This window comes from Copadichromis virginalis, linkage group LG12 (genome assembly GCF_057382275.1).
Source record: "Copadichromis virginalis isolate Kocher_CV1m ecotype Utaka linkage group LG12, C_Virginalis_male_GT1.1, whole genome shotgun sequence".
Taxonomy (NCBI): domain Eukaryota; kingdom Metazoa; phylum Chordata; class Actinopteri; order Cichliformes; family Cichlidae; genus Copadichromis; species Copadichromis virginalis.
Window position 1 is genome coordinate 38,994,228 of NC_140629.1, and position 26,930 is coordinate 39,021,157.

General features: G+C 43.4%; 2 protein-coding genes across 3 annotated transcripts in view; both read right to left on the bottom strand.

The window, feature by feature from the left end:
- Positions 1–830: 830 nt before the first annotated feature.
- On the bottom strand, positions 831–4,178 carry dmrt3a (doublesex and mab-3 related transcription factor 3a). Its single transcript, XM_085476454.1, has 2 exons — positions 3,361–4,178; positions 831–2,182 (listed from the first exon to the last, which is right to left on the bottom strand). Exons 1-2 carry the CDS (start codon positions 3,758–3,760, stop codon positions 1,170–1,172), a joined length of 1,413 nt encoding a protein of 470 aa, XP_085332580.1. The 5' UTR covers positions 3,761–4,178; the 3' UTR covers positions 831–1,169.
- A 7,704-nt stretch (positions 4,179–11,882) lies between these two features.
- The window catches only part of dmrt1 (doublesex and mab-3 related transcription factor 1), a 32,925-nt gene continuing 17,877 nt past the window's right edge, over positions 11,883–26,930 (bottom strand). For both annotated transcript variants that reach the window (XM_085476457.1, XM_085476455.1), the window contains exon 5: positions 11,883–12,335. In XM_085476457.1, coding sequence (XP_085332583.1) covers positions 12,178–12,335 — 158 coding nt within the window. In that variant the 3' untranslated portion in view covers positions 11,883–12,177. The remainder of the gene's footprint in view (positions 12,336–26,930) is intronic.

The following is a 26,930-nucleotide window of genomic DNA, read 5'->3' on the forward strand; positions in this document are numbered from 1 at the left end:
TGATCCACAGATTATTCACAGCACTGTCACTTCTCTGTTGTAACTAGAAAGTCACGTATGTTTATTTTAATCCGCCGCAGCTGCTTAATCCGGATGTTTCGTCTTACCTGGTTCTTCCCTCGTTGGAATTTGTCACCTTTGGAGCGTCTGAACAAGCGGAAGCTTAAAAGCTGGAGTATGTGATTGGTCTGCAGCTGCGCAGATCATCAACACGTCACAGGTTTAAATACACGAGCACTGAGGGAGACACGTGCTCTTATTATTGCGTTTGAGATTTTTAAAGCGCTGACAGCCTGACTGACGTCACTGTCTGATGACGATCAGTGTTTGTTTTTCACTTTTACAGAAACATCTTCGACATGACACCAAATATCTAAACAGTGGGTTTCACGAGGCTTTAATCATTTTAATAACATGAATATCATATTTATAATCTCGTGTTTTGATGCATCGAACTGAGATTATTCATTATTTTCTTTAAAAGAAATTAAAGGACAATCAGATTTTTTAAAGCTGATTTCAGATCCTTCTGTTTGGCTTTTACATGTGATATGAAAACATTTCATACAAAAACAACATCACGTGTCTGTGAGGAGTGCGCTGACGGTGCCACGGGTGACAGAGATCAGGCCCACAGCACACTCACAAACATATTAAATGTTTCCAGTCCTGATTAAATTAAGGTTTTATTATTACTGCTGCTCCATAAAACAAAATCATTATCGGGGATGCTTCCATATTTTGCTTCTATTATTTCTTATTATCCTTTGGTGTCACGCGTGTTTTATGTGTGGATGTGAAGCCGGACTGTGGGCAGACATGTTGTAGTCTCGTGTAATCGTGACTGAGTGTGTGTGGCCGACACGCAAGAAAACAGCCTTTATCCGTTTGGACTACTCACATTTATTTGGCATTACTCGACATGCAGCCGTGATCCGGACACGGCAGATTTCACAGTACTACACATGCTTACAGGAAACAGCTGAGACGCTTTCAGAATAATGAGTCTGTTTCATTCACCCGCTTTGGTCGAGTCCAGTGTGGGAAGCGCGAGGCTGATGTTTGAGGTTCATCGGAGTGATTGCTCCCACGGCTCAGCTCAGACAGGACAGTCCACGCCGTCCACGCACACGTCCTGTCACGGTGACACATGTTCCTCAGTCTCCTGTTCAGCTGGAGGAGTTCAGGATGCGGGAGTCCGCCGAATCTGAGCGCTCCTCGTACTCCTCATCCGGGGAGTAGAGGCCCGGCTTGGGCCCCAGCGGGCACCCCTCCTCCTGAATGCCCACGCGCGGCTCCTCGGAGGGCCTGGAGGGGAGGAGGGTTGAGCCTCGGAACAGCCCGGGCCCGCCGGGGGCGCCAGGGGGGAACGGGGACACGTACTGCGCCGCGGAGCGCAGCTGGTACTGCTGCTGCAGGGCCACGGAATTCCACAGAGTCACGTCGTTGTGCACGAAGGGGCCCGCGTGGCTGCGCGTCAGAGAGCTGCGCAGCATAAGCGGGTAGCGCGTGGGCTGCGGGAAGGACGGGTGCTGCAGGGGGACCCCCAGCGCGCCCGTGGACACCACCCCCGCGGCGGAGTCGGAGGTGAAGCGCAGCGAGTCCGGGACCCGGAAGGCGGAGCCCACGGACCACTTGGCGGAGGAGGACGCCGGGTGGTAGGAGCCCAGGCCGGGCTCGAACAGGTGTCCGTTGGAGGGCAGCACCAGCGCGTCCGCGTGCGCGTCCGCGTGCGGTGGCGCGCTGGCGTCAGGATTTCGACTAGACAGCAGCACCTCGATGGCCCCCACCAGGTCGCCCCCACAGCCCCGCAGGATGAGCTCCAGGACCGGAGGCTTGTGGGCGGGGAAGATCTTCTTGAGCACCTCGAGCGGGGGCCGGTTGGCCCGGAGGCTGAGGGGCAGCGTGATTGAGCCGCCGAGGCCCTCGATCAGCACGCCCTGCTCCGCGGGGCTGGCCGGATACTTCTGCGGACTCTCGGCTTTGGCCTCCTTCTCGGCGCTCCCGGCTTTAGGGAGGCCGTAGCGGCTCTCCTCTGGCAGGGAGGGGGTCCCCGGAGGCTCGGGGGTGTAGCAGTTCGGTTTGGAGGCCTCCGGTGAGCTGACCGCGTCCTGCTCCTTCTCGCTGGAGCTCTCTCCGTTCTCTCCTGCTGAAACCTCGTCTGCGCCGTCCTCCGTGGACTCTGCGGGTCAGAGAGTCACAACTTTATCGGCGTAAGCACAAAATCACGAAAGAGTGTCAGCATCCACAGAAAACTTTAAGCACACCCCTAAGCCTGTGAGCTCACAGGCGGTTAGTGCGAACTCCTCACCCGCCTCACAGTGCAAACACCTCCACGCTCCTCACGAGGAAAAGCAACACGCCATTAATCGCGTGTCACGACTTGTCCGCTACACGTAGACGTGTGAGGATTTATCTGAGCCTCCTCACAGAAGCTGTTAACGCAGAGTGCTGAGTGCGCGCGCCGTGGGATCTTTGACCGCAGTTTGCAAACACATGGCCTGTTGCTCGGCAACATTTCATCCGAAGCTGACCTCCTGTGAGAAATATGGCGATTATATTCGATCGGGCCTGTCCGCCGCTGATTACTGTAATCTTTTACAGTCACGCAGGAAATGAAAGCGCGCGTGTCCGAATCCGTGCCTAAAGTGTCAGGAGCAATAAAGGTGATTCGGGCAGGTGGATGGAAAGTAATTATTCCTTAATGGTTCTCACAGAAATCATTTCCACGCAGGTCAGCGAGAACTAAGCACGTTTTATTTTATATAAATTATATAGTTTCTATATTTATATAGAAAATAAAATTTCTGCGTGAAATAGAAGAACATTATTAAAAGTTCAGCAGCAGAAAAAACGTCTGTAATAATTCAATATGCATCATTATTTAAACAAATGTTAAAAACTGAATTAATTCATATTGTTTTAAAAATGTCAACACGTCTTTGTTTTATTTCGCTTCAGTTTTATTAAACGTCTCTTTCCTGAAACAGCTCATCTCTTCATCTGTTTCCTGACTCGCAAAGTGAAACCTCGTATTTGCGTGATTATTTCACAGAAATCGGAGTGATGTGTATCGATCACTTCAGCTAAATGTGTCATTATCAGTGCAGTCAGACCGGCGAGCAGTGCTGAAATGATCATTTCAGCTTTTATATTGTTTCACATCCGTTTTTGTTTGACCTGAAAACGGTTTTAAATAACAAAGTCACAATGTTTATACTGTGAGTTTCAGGCCTTTAAAGATATTCTTATTAAAAAAAACATCCCATAATTTCGAGGGTTTTTTTCTTCATTCCAGACAAACAATAATTGTTTAGAGAGTCAAATATCTCCCCCCTGCTCTCCCCCCTGCTCTCCTACCTGAGCACAGCGGTGCTCCGGGCTGCCCCGGCTCCGTGCTGCTCCACCTCAGCTCCAGCTCCTCGGTCCTCGGCGGGGCTGGCTGATTCCCCTCGCCGGCCCCGGCTAAGCCGATGCCGGGCAGCACTCTGAGGGACTCCGGGATGAGGCTCTCCAGGCTCTCGTTTGCCTGCTGCCTCCGGAGCGCCACCTGCGCCGCCATGACGCGCTGCCGCTCGATGATGAGGATGCACTTCTCGCAGGTGCAGTCTTTGAACCGGCAGTAGCGCTTGTGACCCTTGAGCCAAGACAGCACGCCGTGGTTCCGGCAGCGCGCGCACTTGGGGGTCCTCTGGAGGGGGGCCCGAGGCTGTGACACCGGAGCCCCCATGTAGAGGTACGGAGACCCATAACCGTTCATTGCGTCGGACTCAGCGTGTTTTCCAGCGTGGACGCGGGCGCGAGAGTCGCCGTCGGCCGCAGCAGCAGTCAGAGAGGTGGAGGTGGATGGAGCTGCTGTGCTGCACGCATGACAGGAGGAGGATGAGAGGTGTGGGCTTGTAGTGGAGGATCCACCTTTCCTCAGCTGACAGCACTGATACGCATCAGCCTGACACGCTATTGTGGAGACGAGCAGTAACCAAACGCGTCAAAGCGCCTGCGAGGATCAGATAACAGCAACGACCTCCCGAAGCACCGGACACGCTGCTGGAGGCGAACACGTGACCCTGGATCCGAAATGAAACCCCGTGTTACAGATTTATCAATGAAGTACAACATTACTGCAATATTACTACAAGATTATTCCAATATTAGTGCAAAATTACTACAGCATTAGTGCGATATTACTGCAATATTACTGCAACATTAGTGCAATATTAGTGTGATATTAGTGCGATATTACTGCAATATTAGTGCAAGATTATTCCAATATTAGTGCAATATTACTGCAACATTACTGCAATATTAGTGCAACATTACTGCAATATTACTGCAATATTAGTGCAACATTACTGCAATATTACTGCAATATTAGTGCAACATTACTGCAATATTACTGCAACATTAGTGCAATATTAGTGTGATATTAGTGCAACTTTACTGCAATATTAGTGCAACATTAGTGTGATATTAGTGCGATATTACTGCAATATTACTGCAAGATTATTCCAATATTAGTGCAATATTACTGCAACATTACTGCAATATTACTGCAAGATTATTCCAATATTAGTGCAAAATTACTACAGCATTAGTGCGATATTACTGCAATATTAGTGCAACATTACTGCAATATTACTGCAACATTAGTGCAATATTAGTGTGATATTAGTGCAACTTTACTGCAATATTAGTGCAACATTAGTGTGATATTAGTGCGATATTACTGCAATATTAGTGCAACGTTACTGCAATATTACTGCAACATTAGTGCAATATTAGTGTGATATTACTGCAACATTACTGCAATATTAGTGCAACATTAGTGTGATATTAGTGCAATATTACTGCAATATTAGTGCGATATTAGTGCAATATTAGTGCAATATTACTGTAATATTAGTGTGATATTACTGCAATATTACTGCAATATTACTGCAATATTAGTGTGATATTAGTGCAATATTAGTGCAATATTAGTGTGATATTACTGCAACTTTACTGCAATATTACTGCAACTTTACTGCAATATTAGTGTGATATTAGTGCAATATTAGTGCAATATTAGTGTGATATTACTGCAACTTTACTGCAATATTACTGCAACTTTACTGCAATATTAGTGTGATATTAGTGCAATATTAGTGCAATATTAGTGTGATATTACTGCAACTTTACTGCAATATTACTGCAACTTTACTGCAATATTAGTGTGATATTAGTGCAATATTACTGCAACTTTTCTGCAACATTAGTGCAATATTACTGCAATATTAGTGCAATATTAGTGTGATATTACTGCAACTTTACTGCAATATTAGTGCGATATTAGTGTAAGTAGCTCAGAGAAAAATCACTCTGCAGGACAGACTCGTATGAAGATTTAAGAGCCTCGTGTTATTTCCAGGCACTCGATTTGTTTTGAGCCCCTTTTTAGCAACATTAGCGTCGTACACCACACACACACACACACACACACACACACACACACACACACGTAGAGAGAGAGGGTGTGTGTGTAAAAAGAAGCGTGAAATCACAAAACGACTAAATATGACATCTCCTGTGTGCAGGTTTCAAAAGGACTCGCTCCCTGAAACAAACCAGCGAAACCTTTAAATCTTAAATCAGCTGTTTCATAAAAATACAATCCAAACTTTCCCTTTTCCGAAATATCCAGATGAGTCACCCATGAAAACCTTTACGGTGTAAAAAGGTTGCTATTTAAAGACTGTTCATAATTCGATTACAGGCCCGGACATCTATCCGCGCTCTGCTCCGTTTCCTGCAGGCCCGAAACGCTTTAAGTCTTAATTCCAGGGGCGAAAAATAATAATGGCGCCTCTCGCACCTTTTACACAATCGTACATAACTTAGCTGATTAGGCCTCTGCATGTATAAAAGCCCTTTGGGAGCTATGTCGAGGATGCTGATATGTCCCTTCTGCCGGACTAATAGAGGGCATTGAAACATAACACCGGACAAAGCCGGGCCCATTTCTGACCGTAAAAAAGGTTTATTCAAGCAAATAATGGGATCCGAGGCTCGCGGCTTACAGGGAATAAGAGCACGGTAAACTTCCCCGCGTGAAGCCCGTCTCCAGGGCTATTAAGCTTTTAATTGGAAAATAGCAGAGGAAATTTCAAGGTGACTAGAGTGGCTTTGCAGTTTGTGCCGGCCGAGTAGATTTGTGGGAGTGGGAGGCTGCGGGTGAACGCATAATAAATTTATTCGTGTTGTTCACGATAAAGATTAAAACACGTTCGGGATGAAAGTTTATACTGCAGCTTCTCTGTTAGAGCTGTGGCTCTGCAGGATGCTGGAGAGGCTCCTGCGTTTCCACGTCACGCGCAAGGTGTCCTTTAGCGCCCTGACGCGCTGGTCGTGGCCAAATTAGCCACCGTGGGGTGAGGGGCTGCTTTGGAGGGGCATCGCCTGCAGTGTTATCTGCTTCAGTTTAAGCACTAAACCCTTCGTGAGTTGGGTTTAAACACCTGTTCGCTGTCTGTGACCGCGCTCGCTGACAGCCCAACACGCGTGGGTGACAGATTAAAATAAGGTTACTCGAATTTACTCGCTAAGACGTTTCACGTTAGAAATGTAATCCAAATTAAACTTGTGCCAGTCCGCTCAGTCATTATGTATTATAGCCCAAATTTATATGTAGCTGTGTCAACGTAATTTAACTCAATCAAAGCGCCCACGCACATGTAAAATGTTAATAATCTCAGTTTTAGACCTTTGATATTAAAACACTGCCGCACACAGTCACTCTCCATCACAGCCTGCTGAGTTTCTGAGCTGCTCCAACCCAGAAGTAACTAAAAGTAAATGAATACATGAAGTTCTGTGTGTGGTGCTGTATGGCCTCAGTGCATCAGCATATTTATATCCAATATTTTCACATATGTGGGTGAATTTGAAAAACGTGCTTTGTTCTGCCTTCTGTAGGAAACGAAGTTGTCCTGTAGAAGCTCAAAATGACAGGATTGCATATACAGAGTATTTAAAATGAGCTCAAAGCCACACATTCTTTTACACATGCAAAATTATAATGTGCCTAAAGCAACGTGCCGTTTATTAGAAGAATAAGGTCCCGACAACAGACACAGGAGAATTTAAAAGACTACAAATGTAATTATTTTTTCATTTCCACACAGTTTAAACACTGGTTTGTTACTTTTGAATAATCCTTCAGCAAAGCAGGAAAAGAAGCATTTATACTGTAATATTGTAGGATTACAACATTTACCTGAAAAAATGTAAAAATAATGATTCTCTCTTTAAGGTGTCAGCTGAGGATGATTAACGTGTCTTTATATTGGCTATAATATATTTTCCTTATATTTATTTATGAGTGTATTTGGATAAAAGTGCATCTTTTCGAGAGTCCACGTTGACTTGGTTTCATTATAGATTCTGTTATTATGAGAGATCGTAGTCGGGGCTCATTGGTTAGTCACACAGAGCTCTGTGAACTTAAACCATATGTCACCTCCATCCTGGAAATCTGGACTCAGATTAATGTGTCGAAGGCTTTTTTCAGTTTTTGCTTCATAAATGGAGTTCCAGTGTTTATTTTAGGCAGTTTTGTTCACGACACAAAACCTTCCCACGCTGCTTTCAGTACTTTGCACTTGAGTCTCTCCTCATGTTGGAGCTCTTGTTTACGCTGGCTGAGGGAACTCCTCCAGCGGGGCCCCTCCGGAGCAGGAGGAGGAGCTGACCTCTGCTGAGTGAGGTTTTTATGAGGTGCTGATTGGGGGCGTCGCTGCCACTCACAAGTCCTGTCACAGAAATGCTGATTTAACTTTCCCTGGGGAGGCGGGACACCGAGCTCCTACAGAGGAATTAGCTGGACATCTGACGTCTTTAGAAAGCTGACCGAGGACATCAGTCAGACGTCAGCCTTCATCCAGGCAAAAAGGGAAAGGCTGTGCTTTTAAGACCGCTGCAAGAAAATCTATAAGCGGGCAGTAAAAACAAAATACTGAATAAATTAAACAGAAATATCAGCAAAGCGTGCACACGTGAGTGTGTCATTAATATTATCAGTCTCAGAGTTATAGATCATATTAACATCTCAAACTGAGCTTTTTCTTTCGCCTCTTATTATCTCACATTTGTAAAATAAATAAATAAATGTTATTGTCATCATTAAGGAGGGCAGGTCATTTTTATTTGACTTGCATGTAAAGCTATAAAATGTTTGAAGATGGCTAAAATTTTATGGTGTTCTTTACGTGGCTGCTCAACCCTGTCGGTGCCGGGCAGGGAAGTCAATTTGATGATGATAAGGACAGAAAAGGAAAGATGCAATAATAATAGTAAAAAACAGGACTAATACAAAGTGGTCTAAATCTGAAGTTGTCATACAAAATGTGATTCATTATTCGAAGGAATGAAAACAATTTTCACATAATTTCATGAGTTAAAGAATCATTTAGATTTTTCTGTGCTAAACTATTAACGTGTCGTTATTCTCAAAAGATTTTCTGCTTTTCTTGTATAATTATTTTATGAGCTTATTATCTCACACAGTGTGCTGATGCAGGCCTGCTGGTCTGGCACTGAGATTCAAATAAAACTGGATTTTTTTAAACAGCTGATTTAAAAATGTAATTGTGGGTGCAGAGGGGAATGCCAACAAAATAACACTTTGAGAGCCTCTTGGTGTTTTACTGCATGTCTTGCAAGGCCACAATCTCTTTTTGAGATATAGATAAGTATAAAAAAGGCCATTTTTAACGATGAACTAATCTCTTCATACCAAAATTAGGCCACGACTGAGGCCTCTGGTCGCACTCTGTCCTCCCAAAGGCTGCTCCGTGTCTCAGATGAGGGGAGGGTGAACCTGGGAAGTTAGTCTTCACAGTTTGGCCCTTTTATTGATGCTCGGCTTTCAGGACAGACATTTATGAACAGAGCTCGTTCCGTCCTTCAGACAGTCGTGCTCTCAGTAAACCAGCTGAATTCAGTGGCTGCTAATACGTACAGAATACTTGGTTGAAGTACATGCTTTAATTTTACTGCATTTTTTAAGGTATGCAGAGTGGAGGCAGAATATTGCAACAAAACTCAGCCTTTATATAAAATAGACTTTTAGTGGTAATTAAAGTTAAAAAAAAAAAAAAGAAGAGAAGAAATCTAAAAATATGACGAGTCAGAAGGAACAAAACATCAGGCCAGAGGAACATCACTCTTTCACAAGTTTCTCTGCAAACCCTTCATTGGACCCAAACAGCCACGTCAGTGCTGTCAGCATGAGACCAACTGTAAAATACTCTGACCTCCTTCTATTTTTAGACATTTCAGTGAAATTATGTTGCAGTTTTTTCAGTTACCACCAAAAATGTCCTTTGTGACATCACAGTGGACTAGGACCACTACATTTCTGCTCAGTTAATCCTCGAGTCCAAGTTTGTGGCCGTAAACAGCCAGAGCTGATGGTGATACGTTAAAGGTGAGACGCTCTCCTGGTTCACAGAAGTGAAAACTGGCAAGAAAATAGTGTTAAGATGCTAAATATAGACGCAGACATCGTGTCAAAGGGCACCTGTTGTGCTTTTTCTGTAATATTAAATATACACTATGGTGTTATTATGGAGGACAATCATATTAAACAAGACAAAAAATGTAAGTAATTATATATAAGAACTCCCTGTGAGACTTTTTTTCCTACTTCTGGATTTATTCATTTATTCTAATTTTTATTCATTTATTGTGAATAAAAACTGAACTAGAAACACATTTTTAGTTTCAGTAGTATAAGATGTATGAGGCTTATTTTGAATTGTGAATCATGCAAAGCTGCTCTAGTAGACTCAGGAATAAAAACATGGAACTGGGAATGAGTAGAATGGGAGAACTGGTTTCCTTTAATGTAGAATGTTTCATCTACACAGTAAAATATCGTCTCAATAAAATAACCTTTGAACTCTCTCCTTTCCAACAGTGGTGCCAACGTTCTGGCTGTTCCCAGCGGTTGGAAATTTCCTCCTCCGTCTCTGAACCTGCAGCATCCCCTTCCACACCGTCTGCACCGAGCTCCCATCACTCCCCGAGGAGGTGTCACGGCGGGATCCGAGCAGATTTTATCTATTACGGGAGGGCGTGATTCATGGAGGCGGAGGCAGCTCAAGGAAAACAGACCCTGTGACACTTTCTCCCCTGCCTGTACGCGGGGCAGCAGCTACAGAAGGACAAGGCAGCGGCGGCCTGACAACTGTGATAAAACGGCCTTCCTTAACTAAACTCATAAAGCACGGGGCGATAAAACTCAATCTTCTGTAAAATCCAATTAAGTCATTATCTGACTGATTGTATCTTTAATTGAAAACAGAAGTGACAGTAAATTTCTGTGATATATCAGGATCAATCGATACTGCTGTACAATCTGGTCTCCAGAGGTGATTTATAATGTCAGAGCCTTATAGGTAACTCCACATTCTTCTCTCTAAAACCACTGGTGGATGAAATTAAGAGTAAGTGCATTTCATAAAAAAACAAGATGGTCACGTTATTGATTACAACAGATGGGGCACAATCCAATGAATGTTCCCACCGTGCAGCACAAAGAAAATACAAGTAATTTTCTTTGTCTGTTTTATATCGTTGTTCCCGGCACACGGCCGCGTTCGCACTCCATCACGTCCCAGCGTTTTTATTCCCAGGAAACCTGTAGCGACATAAACTCCAAAGCTCCAAATTACTTTTGTTGCTGTCTTATTCAAACGCAAACACAAATAGAGGCATTGGAAGCGAGCCGTTTGAAATGAATCTCTATAAAACACAAAGAGCGTGCGCAGCGGGGAGAGCTCCGGGCCGCAAGTTGCTTTTTAATTTACAGTTAAACTCTATGAAGTCAAACGCAGCTTTATGCCTTCAGTCAATGTGAAAAAGAGCAGAAATGAGAAAGCTACTTTTATATTTCAGATGTAGTTTTTCTCCACATGCTCACAGGTCGATCAGCAAACATGGAGCTGAAAACATGAAATATTCCAAAGTCAGCCGTCGGCCTCCACCTCTGCTCCGCCTCTGCTCCGCCTGACAGGACGTTGGAGAAGTTGCAAACAGTAAGCGGTGTGCACAGCTGACTCCCGGCCACAGGAGGGTTAAAAACACAATAGACATGCAAATGCTGTGGAAGCTGCACCATAAATAAGCAGCCGGTGCTCACCAGGCGCCAACGCAGCAGAGGACACGCGATTCCCGTCTAACCCGTCCCACGCCATCCTCGGGAGGACATCTGAGTCTGACACAGACGTCCAGTCGGAGACCAAACTTTACGTCACAAATACTTGATTTTTGTGATTTTTTTTTTTTTACATCAGCTGACTTTTAATCTGAAAAACAGTTTTTCAGATTAAATTTTTTTTTCCCCCCCATTGTGAGAATATGGTTACAGTGGGCCCATAATTAGCTGACATGACAGCATAATGAGGATACTGTACGTCAGCCAATAACCAACAGGAAACATCCATATGTAGTTTCATTTGCTCAGATCAAATAAATCACCTGGTTCATAATTAAATTAAATGTTATTTGTAACAAAGTCTCGTTTTTCTCCACGGCTGTCTTTACGTTGCTCGTTTAGAGAATCAGACTTAAATGTTGAGCCGGAGTGTAAATGTGCACGCGGACATGACGGAAGTTAGACGGTTAAAGGCTGTGCACGCTGATTATTTAACAGCACATCATCCTGACATGTTTGTTCTTTACAAGCTGCAAAGAGTTTAACACAGAAAAATGTGGTCTTCTTGATCTTGTCTGTAAGTCACCAGCTGTTGGACTGATGAGGTGAAAGTCGATCATGCTAAGCAACCCTCAGCAGAAATGTGGCGCTGCAGCTTTATTCAAAGGAAAAAACCAGAACCTTGCTCTGCATTTAAAAAACCCACTTTATTTCTGTTTGGAAGAGTTGCTTCACGCTCAATCATCTGATCTTGATTAAAGCTAATCAAGGGTCTCACTGCATTGGCCAGTTAATTACATTGCGATACGTAACCCTGAACTGGATTTAAAATGATCTACAAATACAAGAACAGAGCTTTAGAAGGGAAACGTGCAGACAACGTGAAACTAGAGCGAACGATTAAACAGTTTTTAAAGAACATCAAGTTTCAGCTCGTCCGAGCTCGTAAAGCTTCTGTCGTGTGATCTTATCCTTTTCTTCTCTTATTTGGTGGCGCCGCCTTCGATGGAGTCGACGGTGAAGCCGTCAGCTTGGCTGCTGGCCTCGCACTCAGCCTTGGCGTCAACGTTAACCAGGGAGCTGATGGAGCGGCAGATCATGGTGGAGTCGTGACCAGCGGAGATGCTGCTGGGCGAGAAGGCTGCAGGAACAACACAGATGGAGAGTCAGAGATCTGCTGAGGAGCACCGAAGATCTCAGAGCAAAAATGTGCTTCTCTAAAGAGTCTGAACCCTTTGAGTCACCAACAAACGTCACATCGATTTACTTCATTAACATCAAACAAACCGAACAATGTCAGGGACTAAAACAACCACCTGGGTAGATAATGGAAACATTTTTTCTAATGACTCTATTTATGTTGATTATATAAAAGTCGGACGATGAAAAATAGACGCAGCAATGCAAAGCAACAACATTTTGTACCTGTCCAGGTAAGATTGTAACCGCACTGGCAGTGTGCTGACAAATGAAGCTGTGCCCAATCGGACGCTGCTGTTCTGTGTTCATAATTTCATCCTCCCCCACTGGCTGAAATGCAGAGCCTCCACCCTGCTTTACAGTGAGCTGCAGACTCACTGTTGGACTGTTGAATGAATCGACTGAGAGGCTGATCCTGTGTCGGGTCTCTGCTGGATTTTGTTTTCCTGTTCATCTCCTGGACTGGACTGAAAATCGAGTGAACACGCAGCCAATGCCCGAAGAAAACTTTGAAAGACCTTCAGAAAGCCTGGAGAACTATCGCTCAAGACCACTTTAAAAATGATATTAAAGTATTAAAAACAAGAGATTATATTTCATACAACTTTCCATAATCTTTGCTGCACCAACTACAAGAAGTCACAGAATTTGATTGAGGAAATTAAGGAGGAGTCGTTTTTCGATTAAAAACACTACAGCGGCACATCCAAAATGTTGTCACGATGGCTCCGATGACGACGTTTGCTGAGCTTTGCTCGACACATTTGATTATTAGATATTAAAACTCCTTCACACTGCAGTGACATGATAATAAACCGGGAAAAAACCCTGACAATCCTCAGATGGTTCACTTCACGTCTGACATCCAAGTACAAATCTCTTCCTCGGAAACTCCTTAAAGTCATTAATATGATAGATTCCTATTACGTCGTGTAGGTAGACAGGACAGCGCACATATAAAATAAACATGTCTCCGTGCTGTGAGGCGAGTAAACGAGAAGGACAACAGAAATACTACAGTGAGACAGACAAAACGGGACAGTAATCATCAGCTCTGCAGAATAAATGCTCCTCTCTGTTAGCCTCGATATAAATACGAGCGCACGGTGAAATGATTCCTGGCAAAGCCTGGGATTTACAGCAAATTGAATCAGCGAGCAAAAAGAGAAGACAGTGACCACAAAACAAAAGCATTACATCTTTTACAGTTAAGAGCGGAGCGATGTGCACCCGCCCATTTTAACACTCGCCCTGTAGCTGCAGCACAAACACTAACAGCAGACCTCAGGCTCAGTTATTAACAATGATCATTTTCACTGTTTGGTTTGGTTGTGACCTTTTCTACTCAGGTAACTGTTTCTGAAATGTTTCGTGTAGTTAAACTTTTAAATGTTCGAGCTTGGAGACGATGAATGAAAGAACTGCTGACAGTTTTGGTGCTCAGCTTTTGTTGTGTTTGATGTAACTGAGCAGTAGTATAAACTACATTAATTCAATTTTATTTATATAGCACCAAATTACAACAGTCGCCTCAAGTCGCTTTATATTGTAAGAAGCCATCGAGAAGCCCCAACAATCATATGACCCCCTATGAGCAGCACTTAGGCGACAGTGGGAAGGAAAAACTCCCTTTGAACAGGAAGAAACCTCCAGCAGAACCAGGCTCAGGGAGGGAAACATACAGAAGACAGTTATTATACCAAATCATTATAATCACTTATTAACTTAACAAGAGTCGTACATTTTTAAAAACTTGAACAGCTGATTTCCAAAACTTTAATTATAATTCAAATAAAAATAAATCAGTACATGAGTGGGAAAGGAAATCGTCACATCATCCAGCTCACGCACAACTTCACACCTGCAGCACCTGCAGAGAGCCAGGCTCCTCCCACCACTAGCAGATGAACACTGGACACTTTTACTGACGCAGAGGTCAGTAAAAGTTCCCATTTCAACAACATGGACGTACTAAACACATGTAAGCACACACATAAACTTCAACTATTAGCAGTAAGAGTATTTAAAAGTAGAAATTAAAGTAGAATGGGAGGCAGAGCCTTCAGTTTTCAGGCCCCTCTTCTGTGGAACCAGCTTGGATTCGGGAGACAGACACTATCTCTACTTTCAAGATTAGGCTTCAAACTTTCCTTTTTGCTAAAGCATATAGTTAGGGCTGGACCAGGTGACCCTGAATCCTCCCTTAGTTATGCTGCAATAGACGTAGGCTGCCGGGGATTCCCATGATGCATTGAGTTTTTCCTTTCCAGTCACCTTTCTCACTCAGTATGTATTAACAGACCTCTCTGCATTGAATCATATCTGTTATTAACCTCTGTCTCTCTTCCACAGCATGTCTTCATCCTGTCTTCCTTCTCTCACCCCAACCAATCGCAGCAGATGGCCCCGCCCCTCCCTGAGCCTGGTTCTGCTGGAGGTTTCTTCCTGTTAAAAGGGAGTTTTTCCTTCCCACTGTTGCCAAAGTGCTGCTCATAGGGGGTCATATGGTTTTTGGGTTTTTTTCTGTGTGTATTATCGTATAAATATACAATTTTATGTATTTTATTTTATAGGCGACTGTTTTGATTTGGTGTTATATAAATAAAATTGAACTGAAATCGAACAAGCTATGTCTACTAATAAAACAATAACATTAATGTGGCAGCAAACGCAATAATTCATCCCTATTTGTAAAATGAATAGAAAGTGCTAATTTAACAGGATAAAAGTTACGTTTCCCAGATCGAAGCAAGAAAAGTCGAACAGCCTTTTGATCACAGAATTACTCAATAAATATTTAAATATCGTTTTTACAATAGTATTAGTAACTTTTTTGTATAAATGCCAAAAAATACAAATAGGAAACAAAATCATGCCTTTTTAATTTAATAACATGTAATTAATAAAAGTAATAAATTAATAAATAATTAATGTTAAGATAATTAACAAAAAATTACTTTAAGGTACATTAAAAGATTTTGTTATTTTTTATTTATGTTATTTATTAATAAAAACCAAGAAAATAATCAGCTGCTTAATCCAGATGCTCCACACGTGTTAATCTGAGGATCGAGTTTACAGGAGAGAAGATGACAGATTAGAAGGTTCATCAGCTCCCAAAATACAATAAAACTATGAGAAATGTACACAGGTAATCAGATTACACAAGTCTACTGAATTCACAGCTTAAAAAAATATAAAACCTCCCTGCACTAGTGTGTGTGTGTGTGTGTGTGTGTGTGTGTGTGTGTGTGTGTGTGTGTGTGTGTGTGTGTGTGTGTGTTCTCCTCAGCAGTGGTGGGAGGAAAGAAGAGGAGTAATTTTTCTCCTCATTAACTTCCTGATTGGTTTCCAGTTTCTGCCCGTCTGCAGTTTGTCACCAGTTGTGAACTGGCAGCCCGATCGTTAATACTAATGTTTGTGTAGCTAAGTGCACTCAGCTCTTTCTCTTTTTTCCCCTCCATCCCTCAGCAATAACACAATAACTTGTGTGGCAATAACAGCGAGTGGGTGGGGGAGAGCGGCTGTGAATTAGCCTTCTCACTGTTAATTCGCCGCCTGTTCATCAGCAGGAAATCTATGGTGTAATTAAAGGCCAAAAGCAACCGGACGCGTTAGTTTCAGTGGGGACGTTAAATCACGACACACTGTAGTACACATGTTCCCAACTGCATCCGACTGTCCTCGGCTCTCCTGTTTAATTCAGATTAATGTCAGGCCGCTGCGACAGCAGGAAGCCGTGTTCTCAATTAGCCACATCACACCTGTTAATGACACTAATTAAATTAAACATATTCTTTATCTTGTCTATGCTAAATATTTGGAAGTGTGTGTGTGGAAACGTGTTACAGCAGTCAAATTAAACACAAAAATCACAAAACTAAATAGATCAGAAGTGCTTAATTAAATAGAAAAGTTTAAAAAATTAAATCAAAATCCCGGGTCTGTCCTGAGACCTCCTCCCCCGCAGGTCATGGCCAGAATACCTCACTCAAGAGGCGTCCAGGGGGCATCCCAGTCCGATTACTGAACCACCTCAACTGGCCCCTTGTAGCGGCTCTACTCTTCGTCCCTCTTAAATGACCGAGCTCCTCACCACATCTCTACGGAGGAGTCAGGCACTCCTCAAATGAAGGTCATTTCTATCTGCAAACTCATTCTTTGGTCACTACCCAGCGCTCGTGAGCTTAGGCGAGGGAACATAAGAACATAGACTGACCGGTAAAATCCAAAGCTTTGCTTTTAAGCTCAGCTCTCTCTTCAAAAGAAAAGATCAATACAGCATTCGTGATGCCCCACGGCCAAAAACCATCTGTCAATCTCCGTTTCCACTCTCCTCTCACTTGTAAACAGGACCCTGAGATACTTCAACTCCTCTACCTTGGGTAACTGTTCCCTCACTCAGAGTGGCCACTCCACGAACCACGGCCTCAGACCTCGAGGTGATCATTCTAACTCCCGCCGCTTCACACTCAGCTGCAAAGCGACCCGGAGATTACATCCAATAAAGCCAACAGAACCACATCATCCAAGATATTCTGTCCATAATATGTAAATATGCGACACAGAGCAGCGCTGGTGAAGTCAAACAACCACGGGAAAAGTCCAACTTTTACAAACCAGACACCTCATACCTCTGAAGCACCCCCCAAGGGATACCTCGAGGAACGCAATTGAATGCGTTCTCCAAGTGCACAAAACACGTGTTGAGTGGTTGAGCAACCTCCCACGACTCTCGAATATTCTGGAGAGGATGAAGAGTTGGTCCAGCTTCCACGACTGAAAATCGTCCTGAATCGGAGGCTTGACTAACGGACAGACTCTCCTCTCCAGTGTCCCAGGCACAGAGCTGGGGAGGCTGAGGAGTGCGAGCCCCCTGTGGTTGGTGCACACTCTCCAGCCCCCCCTTCTTAAATAGGGGGGTTGATAAAAGCTTAATACATAAAATCTGTAAGTTGAAGACAGGCAGACAACTCCGGTTACCTAGGTAACAATGTATAACCCAGCATGTCGTATTCAATCAGCAGAACCCTTCGCTCTCGTTCAAAGTTGCTTCATTTTCTGACCTCAAAGTTGGAAAAGTTTAACCTGGTACCGCCCACTTTGCATCTCCAGTGATCATCTATCATCGCGTCAAGTCACTGACGTTTGCTGACTGGATGGATGCTTGTTAACCAAACCAGCTCGCCAGCATTAGCTGATACAAACATGGGTGAAGAAAACAAACTAATGGGTGACGTCACAGTATCCATGGATACAGATAATTTTCATGTTATATATTTCATGCGTGGCCTCCAGAGAACTTTAAGCTGTAACTTTCATCTACATGTCTGATAGTAACAACCAAGAATATCCAGTCTGTCCAAAGTTCCCCTCCAGGCTGTAACAAACCGCCTGTGATGCTCAGAGTTCGTTCTCTGGAATGAACTTGTGCCCTTTTCTCACTCACTCAGCACTCTATATAAGATTTCCAAACTATTAAACAGTCTTTGTGTGGATTAACAAAAGGAAGCTTTTTTAACCTCCCACTTGTCCTGCTAAGAGAGGGAGGGAGGGTGTGAATGGAGGTACAATCACTTCTGCTGCTGCCAAAGCAGGGAACAAAAGCCCAGATGTGAGAGGAGATGGTAATTCAGTCTGATCCTCCGAGGATAAGCTCGCTCTGTGGGTTTCATGCTCCACACTCATCTCCTGTACACAAGGGTCATGTGGGTAGATAACACTTAAGTAAACACACACACCCTGTATGTGCATGCTTAGCTCTGCCTTCAACTGTACTGATTGTCAGGGGAGTTTATGTATCTGAAATAAATACCTACTTAGCACAGGATCTAAATTTGCAGAGATCATTTCACATCAACGAGGCCGATCTTATCGCTCATTAACAAAGAAAATAATTCATCTAACTGGGCCTTGAAACCTGCTAACAGCTTTGTGAGCCTTTAGGTCAGTGAATCTCAAACATTTCTGTATTTTTAACGAATTTCTTTTAAAAGGCAATTGTTTACTTTAAGTTTGTGATGTGTGGAATTACCTGACTATATGTTCCCTGCATTGGTCACTGCTACCCTGACAATGATAAGCGGAAGAGAATGGATGGATGTTGCATTGCTGTCTGTAGTAATGTTTGTGCAACAGCAGCTAACAGCTGATTCTAAGATGTCATCACATCACAGCGTCTCTGCCTCTGTTTGATAGGTAGTTGTTAGCAAGTCAGATGGAAAGTAACCAGCTGAACTAACCTGATTCTGTAGGATTAATAATCAGATGTATCGTGTTAGCAGTTCTAACATTGGGCTTTCTTGGAAAACTAATTTGACATTGTGTGTGGAGTATGTAGAGAAGAACCCAAATCCAGAACATGTTGGTGGAAATGGAAAGTCCAGAATTAAATAATGTCCAGCTTAGCTTGGACAAACAGCAAGAACATCAACAGAAAATTTGCGATAACGATATAACTGACGATATAATTGATGCGAGACAAAATACAACTCCACAACTTTACTAGCGCCAAAAAACCCATCCAGCTTAAACAAGCAGCTGTTTTTTATGTGCATTGAAGCTATATAAAAATGTAACAGTGCAAATGCAAATTCCTTACTGAAAGTTTAACCAAAGCCATTTCCAGTAGACATGGGCTGGCATATCCAGAGCATAACCATGTATAATATCCACTGAAGTTAAAAAGAGGTGCTTTGCTACATTAAACTGCAGTGTGCCAAATAAAAAAGTCAAATATGTATTTTTCGGCCCATAAGGTGCACGGGATTATAAGACACATTAAGCGAAACAAAGCAGTCAGATAAATTAAACTTTATTAAACTCATTCTTCTTGCTTCCTCCACTTCTGTACCATTGATTCATTAATGCTGTATTCTATCACAGCTGCTCTATTCCCATGTTGTTGCAGTATATTAATCACTAACCTCGTATTGTGGATGGATTGTCTCAGTTGTTCTCCTGACTGAAGTTTGGTCCTTTTACAGCATCCTGCCATGCGACTGTATTTGTCTCTAACCATCAGGAACCTTCACGTTAACTTTTATCGAGTGGAAAAGTGTTAGTGTTCATCCTCCAGCTTCACTGTTTATGTTATGCTAACATAGCTGTGTCGCTAGCGATCACGTAGCACATCATTATATAGCAGCTAGCCCAACTTCAGTAACCCTACAAACGTCACTGCTGTTTAGTTTCCTGTCTTCATTTATGTTGGAAGTGATAACAGAGGTGTACGTTTGATTTTTTTCAGAAATCTCTCAGTCAGAACATGCTATATCATGCTGAGGTAACTAGCGAAACTAGCGAGCTAGCTTCCGCTAACTCCCGCTAACTTCTAACTCCGTTAAATGTAATAAATTCTGTTTTCATGGATGCCTGGATGCTAAACTTTATAGTTACACCTGGTAAAGCAGCAATGCTGATCGTTTTATTAAAGATGAAAGAATTTAGACAGTTTTAACTCTCAGTGATGCTGCAGTGTTCGTTTGACTTTGGGACCTGTAGGATTACGGAGTTTAGGACCCAGATTACTCCCAGAGTTAGGAGCACCTTAGTTCGACAAATACGACAACAACGACGCCCACTTGCATGTTCTACAAAAAATGTGCTTTGTTGTGTATCTGACGGACAAACACCAAACCAGTTCCACATCACTGAAGTTGCAGCATTTTTACAAACCAATTCTGGTTCATCCGTTTCACTCAACGATCGGCCATGTGCGTATGAAAACATCATTTTCTTATCGTTGCCTAACATTGTACCAGTATTACCGTGAACTGTATAATATGGCCCAGCCCTAATTAACATACACATGCACAAGGAAACAGAAGGGAGCAAAGAACACAGACTGTGAGACAGAGAGAGCAATAACAGAAACACCAGAGGAGGTTACCTCTGCATAAATTATGATAGAAATAGACATGAACCAAAACACGAGACAGCAACTAAACTAACACTCCTGACAAAAACAAACAAACTGAAAAATCAATCTTGTCTTAATCCTGATTTAGAATAACAGACAAGAACACATTAATGATATATTAAGAGAGAACAGCTGCATGACTCGACTAGATCCAAACTCTTGTCTCTGCAGCAGATGACTCAGCCTTGATACTTTGGCTCTCACTTTCGTAACTTTTAACTGCAAAGGAGACACTGTTCAGTGTCTGCAAGCTGCAAGTTCCCCGCTACTGTCGACTGCCTGAAAGCGCTTTCTGTCCAGGGACAGCAACACTTAGTGGAGGCTGTTATCAAGGCAGCAAAAATTCAATCTTACGAATGAAGAGTTGCCTGTCACATGACAAGGTTGACCTGGGATTAAATGGCTCCCATTAAAAAGATACGAGCTGCAGCTTAAAAAAAGCGCCTGGCCAGTTTGAGAGGGTCCCGTGTGTGTCCAACTGAGGACAGCCCATGTAGGGATGGATGCTCCCCGTATGGGCGCTCGGCTCCTCATCATCAGGCGAGCAGCAGGACTTAATGGCCCGGAAAACTCAGTCAAAGAGCAGTCAGGCAGGCGGGCTTTAAATACTGAGCAGTGAACAGTGGAGGCTCATGACACTCAGCTGATGTTCACAGTGCAGACCTTCACCCTCGGCTTTAAACCACCTGGCTTTTCTGTAGGAGCCCTAACTCTGCAGGCTGGACAATCATTTTAATCTAACAGTCTAAAATGTATCAGTTTATTTAAAAAATGCTTGTTTCATTTCTTTGACATCACATAATCCATATTACTGTTTGCATTACAGCTGATCAAAAGACATCATCTTAAATGTTTTGGAGCCTTTAAACCTGACAGAGTGTATGTGTCAGTCATAATTTCACACATTTCATTGAACTTTTCAATTAATATTATGCCAAGCAACAGACTAAATGCCCACTATGGCGTCCCACTTATTTAGACTTCAGAATTAGAGTACTTTAATAACCCCTAAGGTAATTATGTAACTTATCAAGTTTATAAACTACTAATCCAGATTATGGAAAGAAATCCACATCTGAAGGGAGACAAAAAATCTTTTTCTCTTTTCTTTTTACTTTGAGAGAATTTTTCCCCACAAAGTTTGAAGAATTAGTCCAAATGAAGCGTTTCAAAGCCTCCCCGTCCTGCTGTGGAAGCAGTCGCAACAAAAAGACACAACATCGAAGGGAAACCAGAACACTGAAGCTAACAGAGCCTAAGGACAGACTGCTCTTTGTTTTGGTTGTATGATTATATTTGTTCTTTTTCTCACAACACAAAGACGAGCCTTGAGCCCCCCCCACATATATATGTGTGTACAAATAGAGCCAGCACTGCTGAAACAAACCACACCTCGCTCTGCACTGTGACTGCTGCTGACAGTCCGTCACTGCCTGAGCTACTGCTATTTCACATCAAACATCTTCAGAGTCAATAATAACTTTTGCATTTTCATGAATCAGGACTATTTGTTTTCTTGTCTGTACCGTTAAATACATTTATCACTCTCACCTTGTTAATAAATAGCTGTTAAGATAATTGTTCAAAGGGATGCAGAGGATCAGAAAACACTTAAAGGCTCATTATTGGTTTGTTTTGGAACCAAACCGAGACGAGGCCACGGAGACTGTCGGGGTCAAAGGCTAATTAAGCAGAGAGAAACCTTTGCTCCGGCATTGTTAACCAATCTGTCCCCAGTGAAGATGACTGCCACAGGGGCGTGACGCAGCCCTCGTCCCTATGCTAAATCTCCATTTCGGCTACTGTGCCCCATCAGCTCACAAAATGGCCCGTCAGTCCATCGCTGGGCTGCCTGACATGATCCATCGAAGAGTTATGGATATGCAATAATGAGCTGAGGTGGCCGATCGATATTTGCAGGACTTCTCTATCATTACATTTTAAACAAGAGATTCATTGTGAGTCGACAGGGTAAGAAAAATGCCAAAGTAAAGGACACAGGAAGAGTGAAATATATTGCTGTGGATAGGAGGACGCCTCTCACGGGTGCTAAAGCTGCCAGATGTGTTTATCCGAGTCGCTCGGCTGTTTCGGAGAGCTGCCACGGCCGCGTCATTTGTCAGCCGCTGCTGATGCTCAAAACAACGCGAGGAAAGAGACTACACGAGCACCATTAAGTGGGAACGCAGCATAGTAGGAAACAACATCCAAGAAGTCGTTTATATCCGGAGAACATTTAGACATAAGTCATGTTTGCATTTTGAGATTAGCTGCGTAGAACCATCAGGTTAGAATCTAGATTAGGAGACAAAGTCATTTTTCAGTGTTTAAGAACCTGAAATGCCACCATAATACAAGACTTCATTAAAAAGGCTATTCTTATTATTAATGTTAATTAGGATATCATTTTACAAAAATATAAATACCAGTCCTAAACATATACATAACCACATCACAAATGTGAATGTCAGCTTCCTATTCTTTCTATTTAAAAGTAAAACAGGAAAAAAAAATCAGTGCACCAGGTTTTTCATTCATGAAAACAAACTCAAGGCAACCGAACGAGAACATCAGGACTTTTAATCGTTAAATGTTAAAGTTAACTGTCTAAAGCTTTAAGATCTCAGACGATATAAGTGAAAGTACAACAGAAAACATGACAAAAATGTGTATTTTCTGAGTGAATAAGTGTCAGACATTTAGGTCTCATTATGTAACTGTGGCTCAGAAACGCTTCAGTCTGATTGTTCTGTTTGCTCACCGGGTCGAGACGCTGCCGCTAATGAAGTTCCTGAACTACAGATACAAACTAAAGCTAATCCAAACGTCCCGAGCAACAAAGACCGATGCAGCACATCAAAGAAAATCAAAGATGAAACAGCAGCCAATAGGATCACATTTCATCTCCTTTTAAGCCCCTCAGAGCAGGACAATGTGTGAGAGTGTGTGTGTGTGTGTGTGTGTGTCTGTGTGTGTCTGTGTATAAGAGGGAAAGAGAAATAGAGAGTGAGGGGAAGAGGACATAAACTACACAGCCCTGGCCATTTAATGTCTCCACAGCCCCAGGCCTGTGTTAATGGTGGTTGTACAACGCATTACAGCGGTGCTTGTGCCCCGAGCAGACAATTACGCCGGTATTTAGCCCGTCCACGGCCCCGCGGGCTATCAGGGCACTTAGCACCACGGCAAAGTGTGGAAGACAACCTGACAGGACACGCAGGACTTTTCTGTGAGCAACGGCCGCTCAGTCAGACACGCTGATGACGGGAACACTGCGGGGACTCTCAGAAACAAACAGCAAACAAAACGTATTCTGAAAAACTGCAAAGATCACAACGTGTTTATATTCAAAGAGGTGACCCAATTAATAACCAGGGTTACTAAAATTTTAATTTGTTGTTAAAAGTGTGTGACCCAGAGTTTTCTGTTTTTTAAAGCTGGTAATTACTGAACAGTTGCATCTTTTCTTTTTCCTGTCCAATCCTGTCACTGCCCACTTTACTGACGAGTGTATTTTTAACCAAGCAAACACTTTTCTGACATCAGCCATTAAATGAAAAAACTCCGGCATTGTTAACCAGTCTGTCCCCAGTGAAGATGACAGAGGCGTGACGCAGCCCTCGTCCCATTTCAAAGTTTTCATTCATTGTGTGGTTGAACTGTAGGCTGGTTTCTATTGTTCAGGTGAACGTATGTAGCCAATGAGCATACGCATAAAGAGGGAAGTGTTCCTCTGTATTTGGAACCACAACGATCGCCCCCTGGTGTCTGATCGAAAGAATGCAGGTTGAAGGCATCTCCATGTTGGCTTCGGCTCAAGTTGAGCACCTGCAGACATCCAATAGGGACATCCACTCCCAGTGACATCAGAAAGATCCATGTGTGGAGAGCATGGACTGAATTACAGCATTTAGAGCAAAAGAACAAAACAAGGAAAAACACAAGAGTCCAATTTGAACTCACATATTTTAATCTGAAGCTACAATCACAGTATGTCCCTGTTTTTTATTTACTAAACAACACCCCGGCTTTTTCCTGTGTGTCACAGAAATCTTACAGAGAGCTTTAAGCTCCATAATCAATACAAAACTTCTGCTTCCTGCAGCAACCGTTTGTTTTTGAGCCAATGAAACAACACGGAGCTGAGTGATGCTGTCAGCCTGTCAGTGACCAAGGAAATGAACTCTGGCTGCTACATGACATGAAACAGCACTCCCTCTGAAAAGGTCACCTCCTGGGTTTCAGGTACCCATTTGTTTCAGGTTTAATAAATCCAAAAGAGCGAGAGGCCCTGCCGACATCTCGGGAATGAGTGCGGCCCGAGTGTGTGTGTGTGTGTGTGTGTGTGTGTTCTTAACTCTTTTTGTATGTGAGTGTAAAGAAATCTGATCTGAAAGCAGGTAAAGCCCATTTTACACACGACACAAAGAAACTTACTAACACCAATCTCCCCGCCGTTTGTTTCCCCGCCTGTTGCACGAGGAGGAGGGGAACGCCCGAAACGCCAGACTTTATACGCAGTAACTCACGTTGGCGTACAGTAGAGTGTAGACCGAAGCAAGAAAAATCAATAGAATATCATCTAGAAAGATAGTAATGGATTTCTAACTTAATGGGCTTACACAGGTCTATCGATTAGCAGGATTAACATCTGCAATAGCTCAACAATCTGATTTGCATTTAAATGACTGCACGCCGCGCTGACACCAATATAACAAAAACAGACAAACGTACAGTCAGGCGGGCGAGGTCTAAAAACAGAGTCGGAGGAGGTGGAGGGAAAGTTGCTGACAGCTCGCAAACTTTGGGCTCTCGTGAATTTTGAAAAAGTCTACACAAGGACAAAAAAGAAAGAACATAAACACCGACGGACCGGGCGCGCGGCTGTCTCCCGTAAGACCGAAACCGCCATAACTCTTTTCGGGCAGCTCATCTGAGCCTCCTCGGATAGATCTTAGCGAGGAAGCGGGGCGGGTGTTTGCGGTTTGTGTGTGTCTATATGGAGTGATGAGGGGTGGGGGTAGCGCGAGGTGAGATGTTGGGAGGGCAGCGAAGTGGGGTGGGAGTTTGATGGACTGCACTGTCACCTCCCGCTCGGCGATTTACGGCGGCGGGGCTGCTGACGAGCGCGGGGCAGTAAACAGGCCGGCCGGGGGCGTATTTCACACAGAGCTGGCTTTTATGAAGAACACCGGGACGGCTCTACCCACAGCTCCGCCCGGACCGCCGTGACGGATGGAGAAAGACGCATGACAAGCTTCATCATTGTTTGTAAATCTTAACTGTTCCCGCTCACTAACTCCAGAAGGCAATTTTGCGGAGACAGCGGGGCCTGCGAAGGGGGAGGGCGAAGAGGGGTGGAGGAAGAAGAGGAGGAGGCGAGGAGGGGAGGGGAAAGGACAACGTGGCACTCCTGAAGGTTATTTGGATCTCTGTATTTGGCCAAATGATTAGCCTTATCCTGGGAGGGAGATAAATCTGACAGGGTGCTGCTTGGCTGCCAGGTGGAAGGGAGGGCAGCGAGGCTCCCCGCTCACAGTCATTTCCTCCTCATCGACTGATCCCGAGATGCACCAGATGCACGTTCAGCCACAGCAAAGCCGTTTCTGAAATGCAGACCTGAAACCAGGACGTATAACCCAGATTGTGTCTCTATCACCAAAAGCTAAAAATGACTGTTTGACTTTAGCTCAGTGAAAATGTCCAATTTCAAAGAGGCGTCGTTAAAGTGTTCAGTTTATTCAGTAAACAGTCCAAAATCAATATGTGAATGGAAGAAAATTAACCTCAACTATTTATTTATAAATGTAAAAACTAATTGATTACTTATTAACCTTAAATTGAGTCATTTTTTCAGTTTTTCTTGCTGGATTGCTTCTGGTTACTGCATGAAGCAAAACAAGTTATTTTAGGTCAATTATTGGACTTTCTGTCTTAGAAGTAACACATTTTTTGATTAATGATTAATCGACTGCTGTTATAATAATTAAAGTTCTTGTCCAAAAGTTATCTTTAGGAAAAGAGTGGATTTCATTGATTACACTGAATATTTCTGTTTAAATACGACGACAGTAATGCTGTGACCGTTAGCTGAGACTAAGCTCACGGTACAAACGATGATGTCATTCTTAACAGGCTGGTCCATGATGAAGCGATCTGATCTGCAGTAAAAATACATTTCACCCTGTTTCTGTTGTGCATCCCTCTAAAGAAAAACAAGTTATGAACCCGACCATCCATTTTCCTAAGTGCTTGTCAGAAAGCAGGAGCCTATTTCAGCTGCTGTGGAGCGAGAGGGGGGGGTCGCTGGTCTGTTTCAGGGGTAGCACACGAGTCACACCTATGACCAGTTCAGAACCACTAAGTTTAACGTGTCTTTGGACTGTGGGAGGAAGAAGAGAACTGTAGAAGAGTGAGCAGACATACAAGTCTGTAAAGGTCTCGGCCGGGCGGTGGATTTGGAATCAGGACCTTCCTGATGTGAGGCCACAGTAGTAACCGCTGCACCCCTGTGCACCTGAAGGGATGAACCAGAACCATGGCTGTGAACTGAGGTCCAAACCAAACTGTCACAGGACACAGACGTTTTCTCTTCCTCATCATTTGAACTCCAAA

Coding starts and splice junctions, on each gene's coding strand:
- dmrt3a (XM_085476454.1), bottom strand. CDS start 3,760: ATGAACGGTTATGGGTCTCCGTACCTCTACATGGGGGCTCCGGTGTCA. Junction 2,183..3,360: donor CGGAGCACCGCTGTGCTCAG/GTAGGAGAGCAG, acceptor TCTGACCCGCAG/AGTCCACGGAGGACGGCGCA.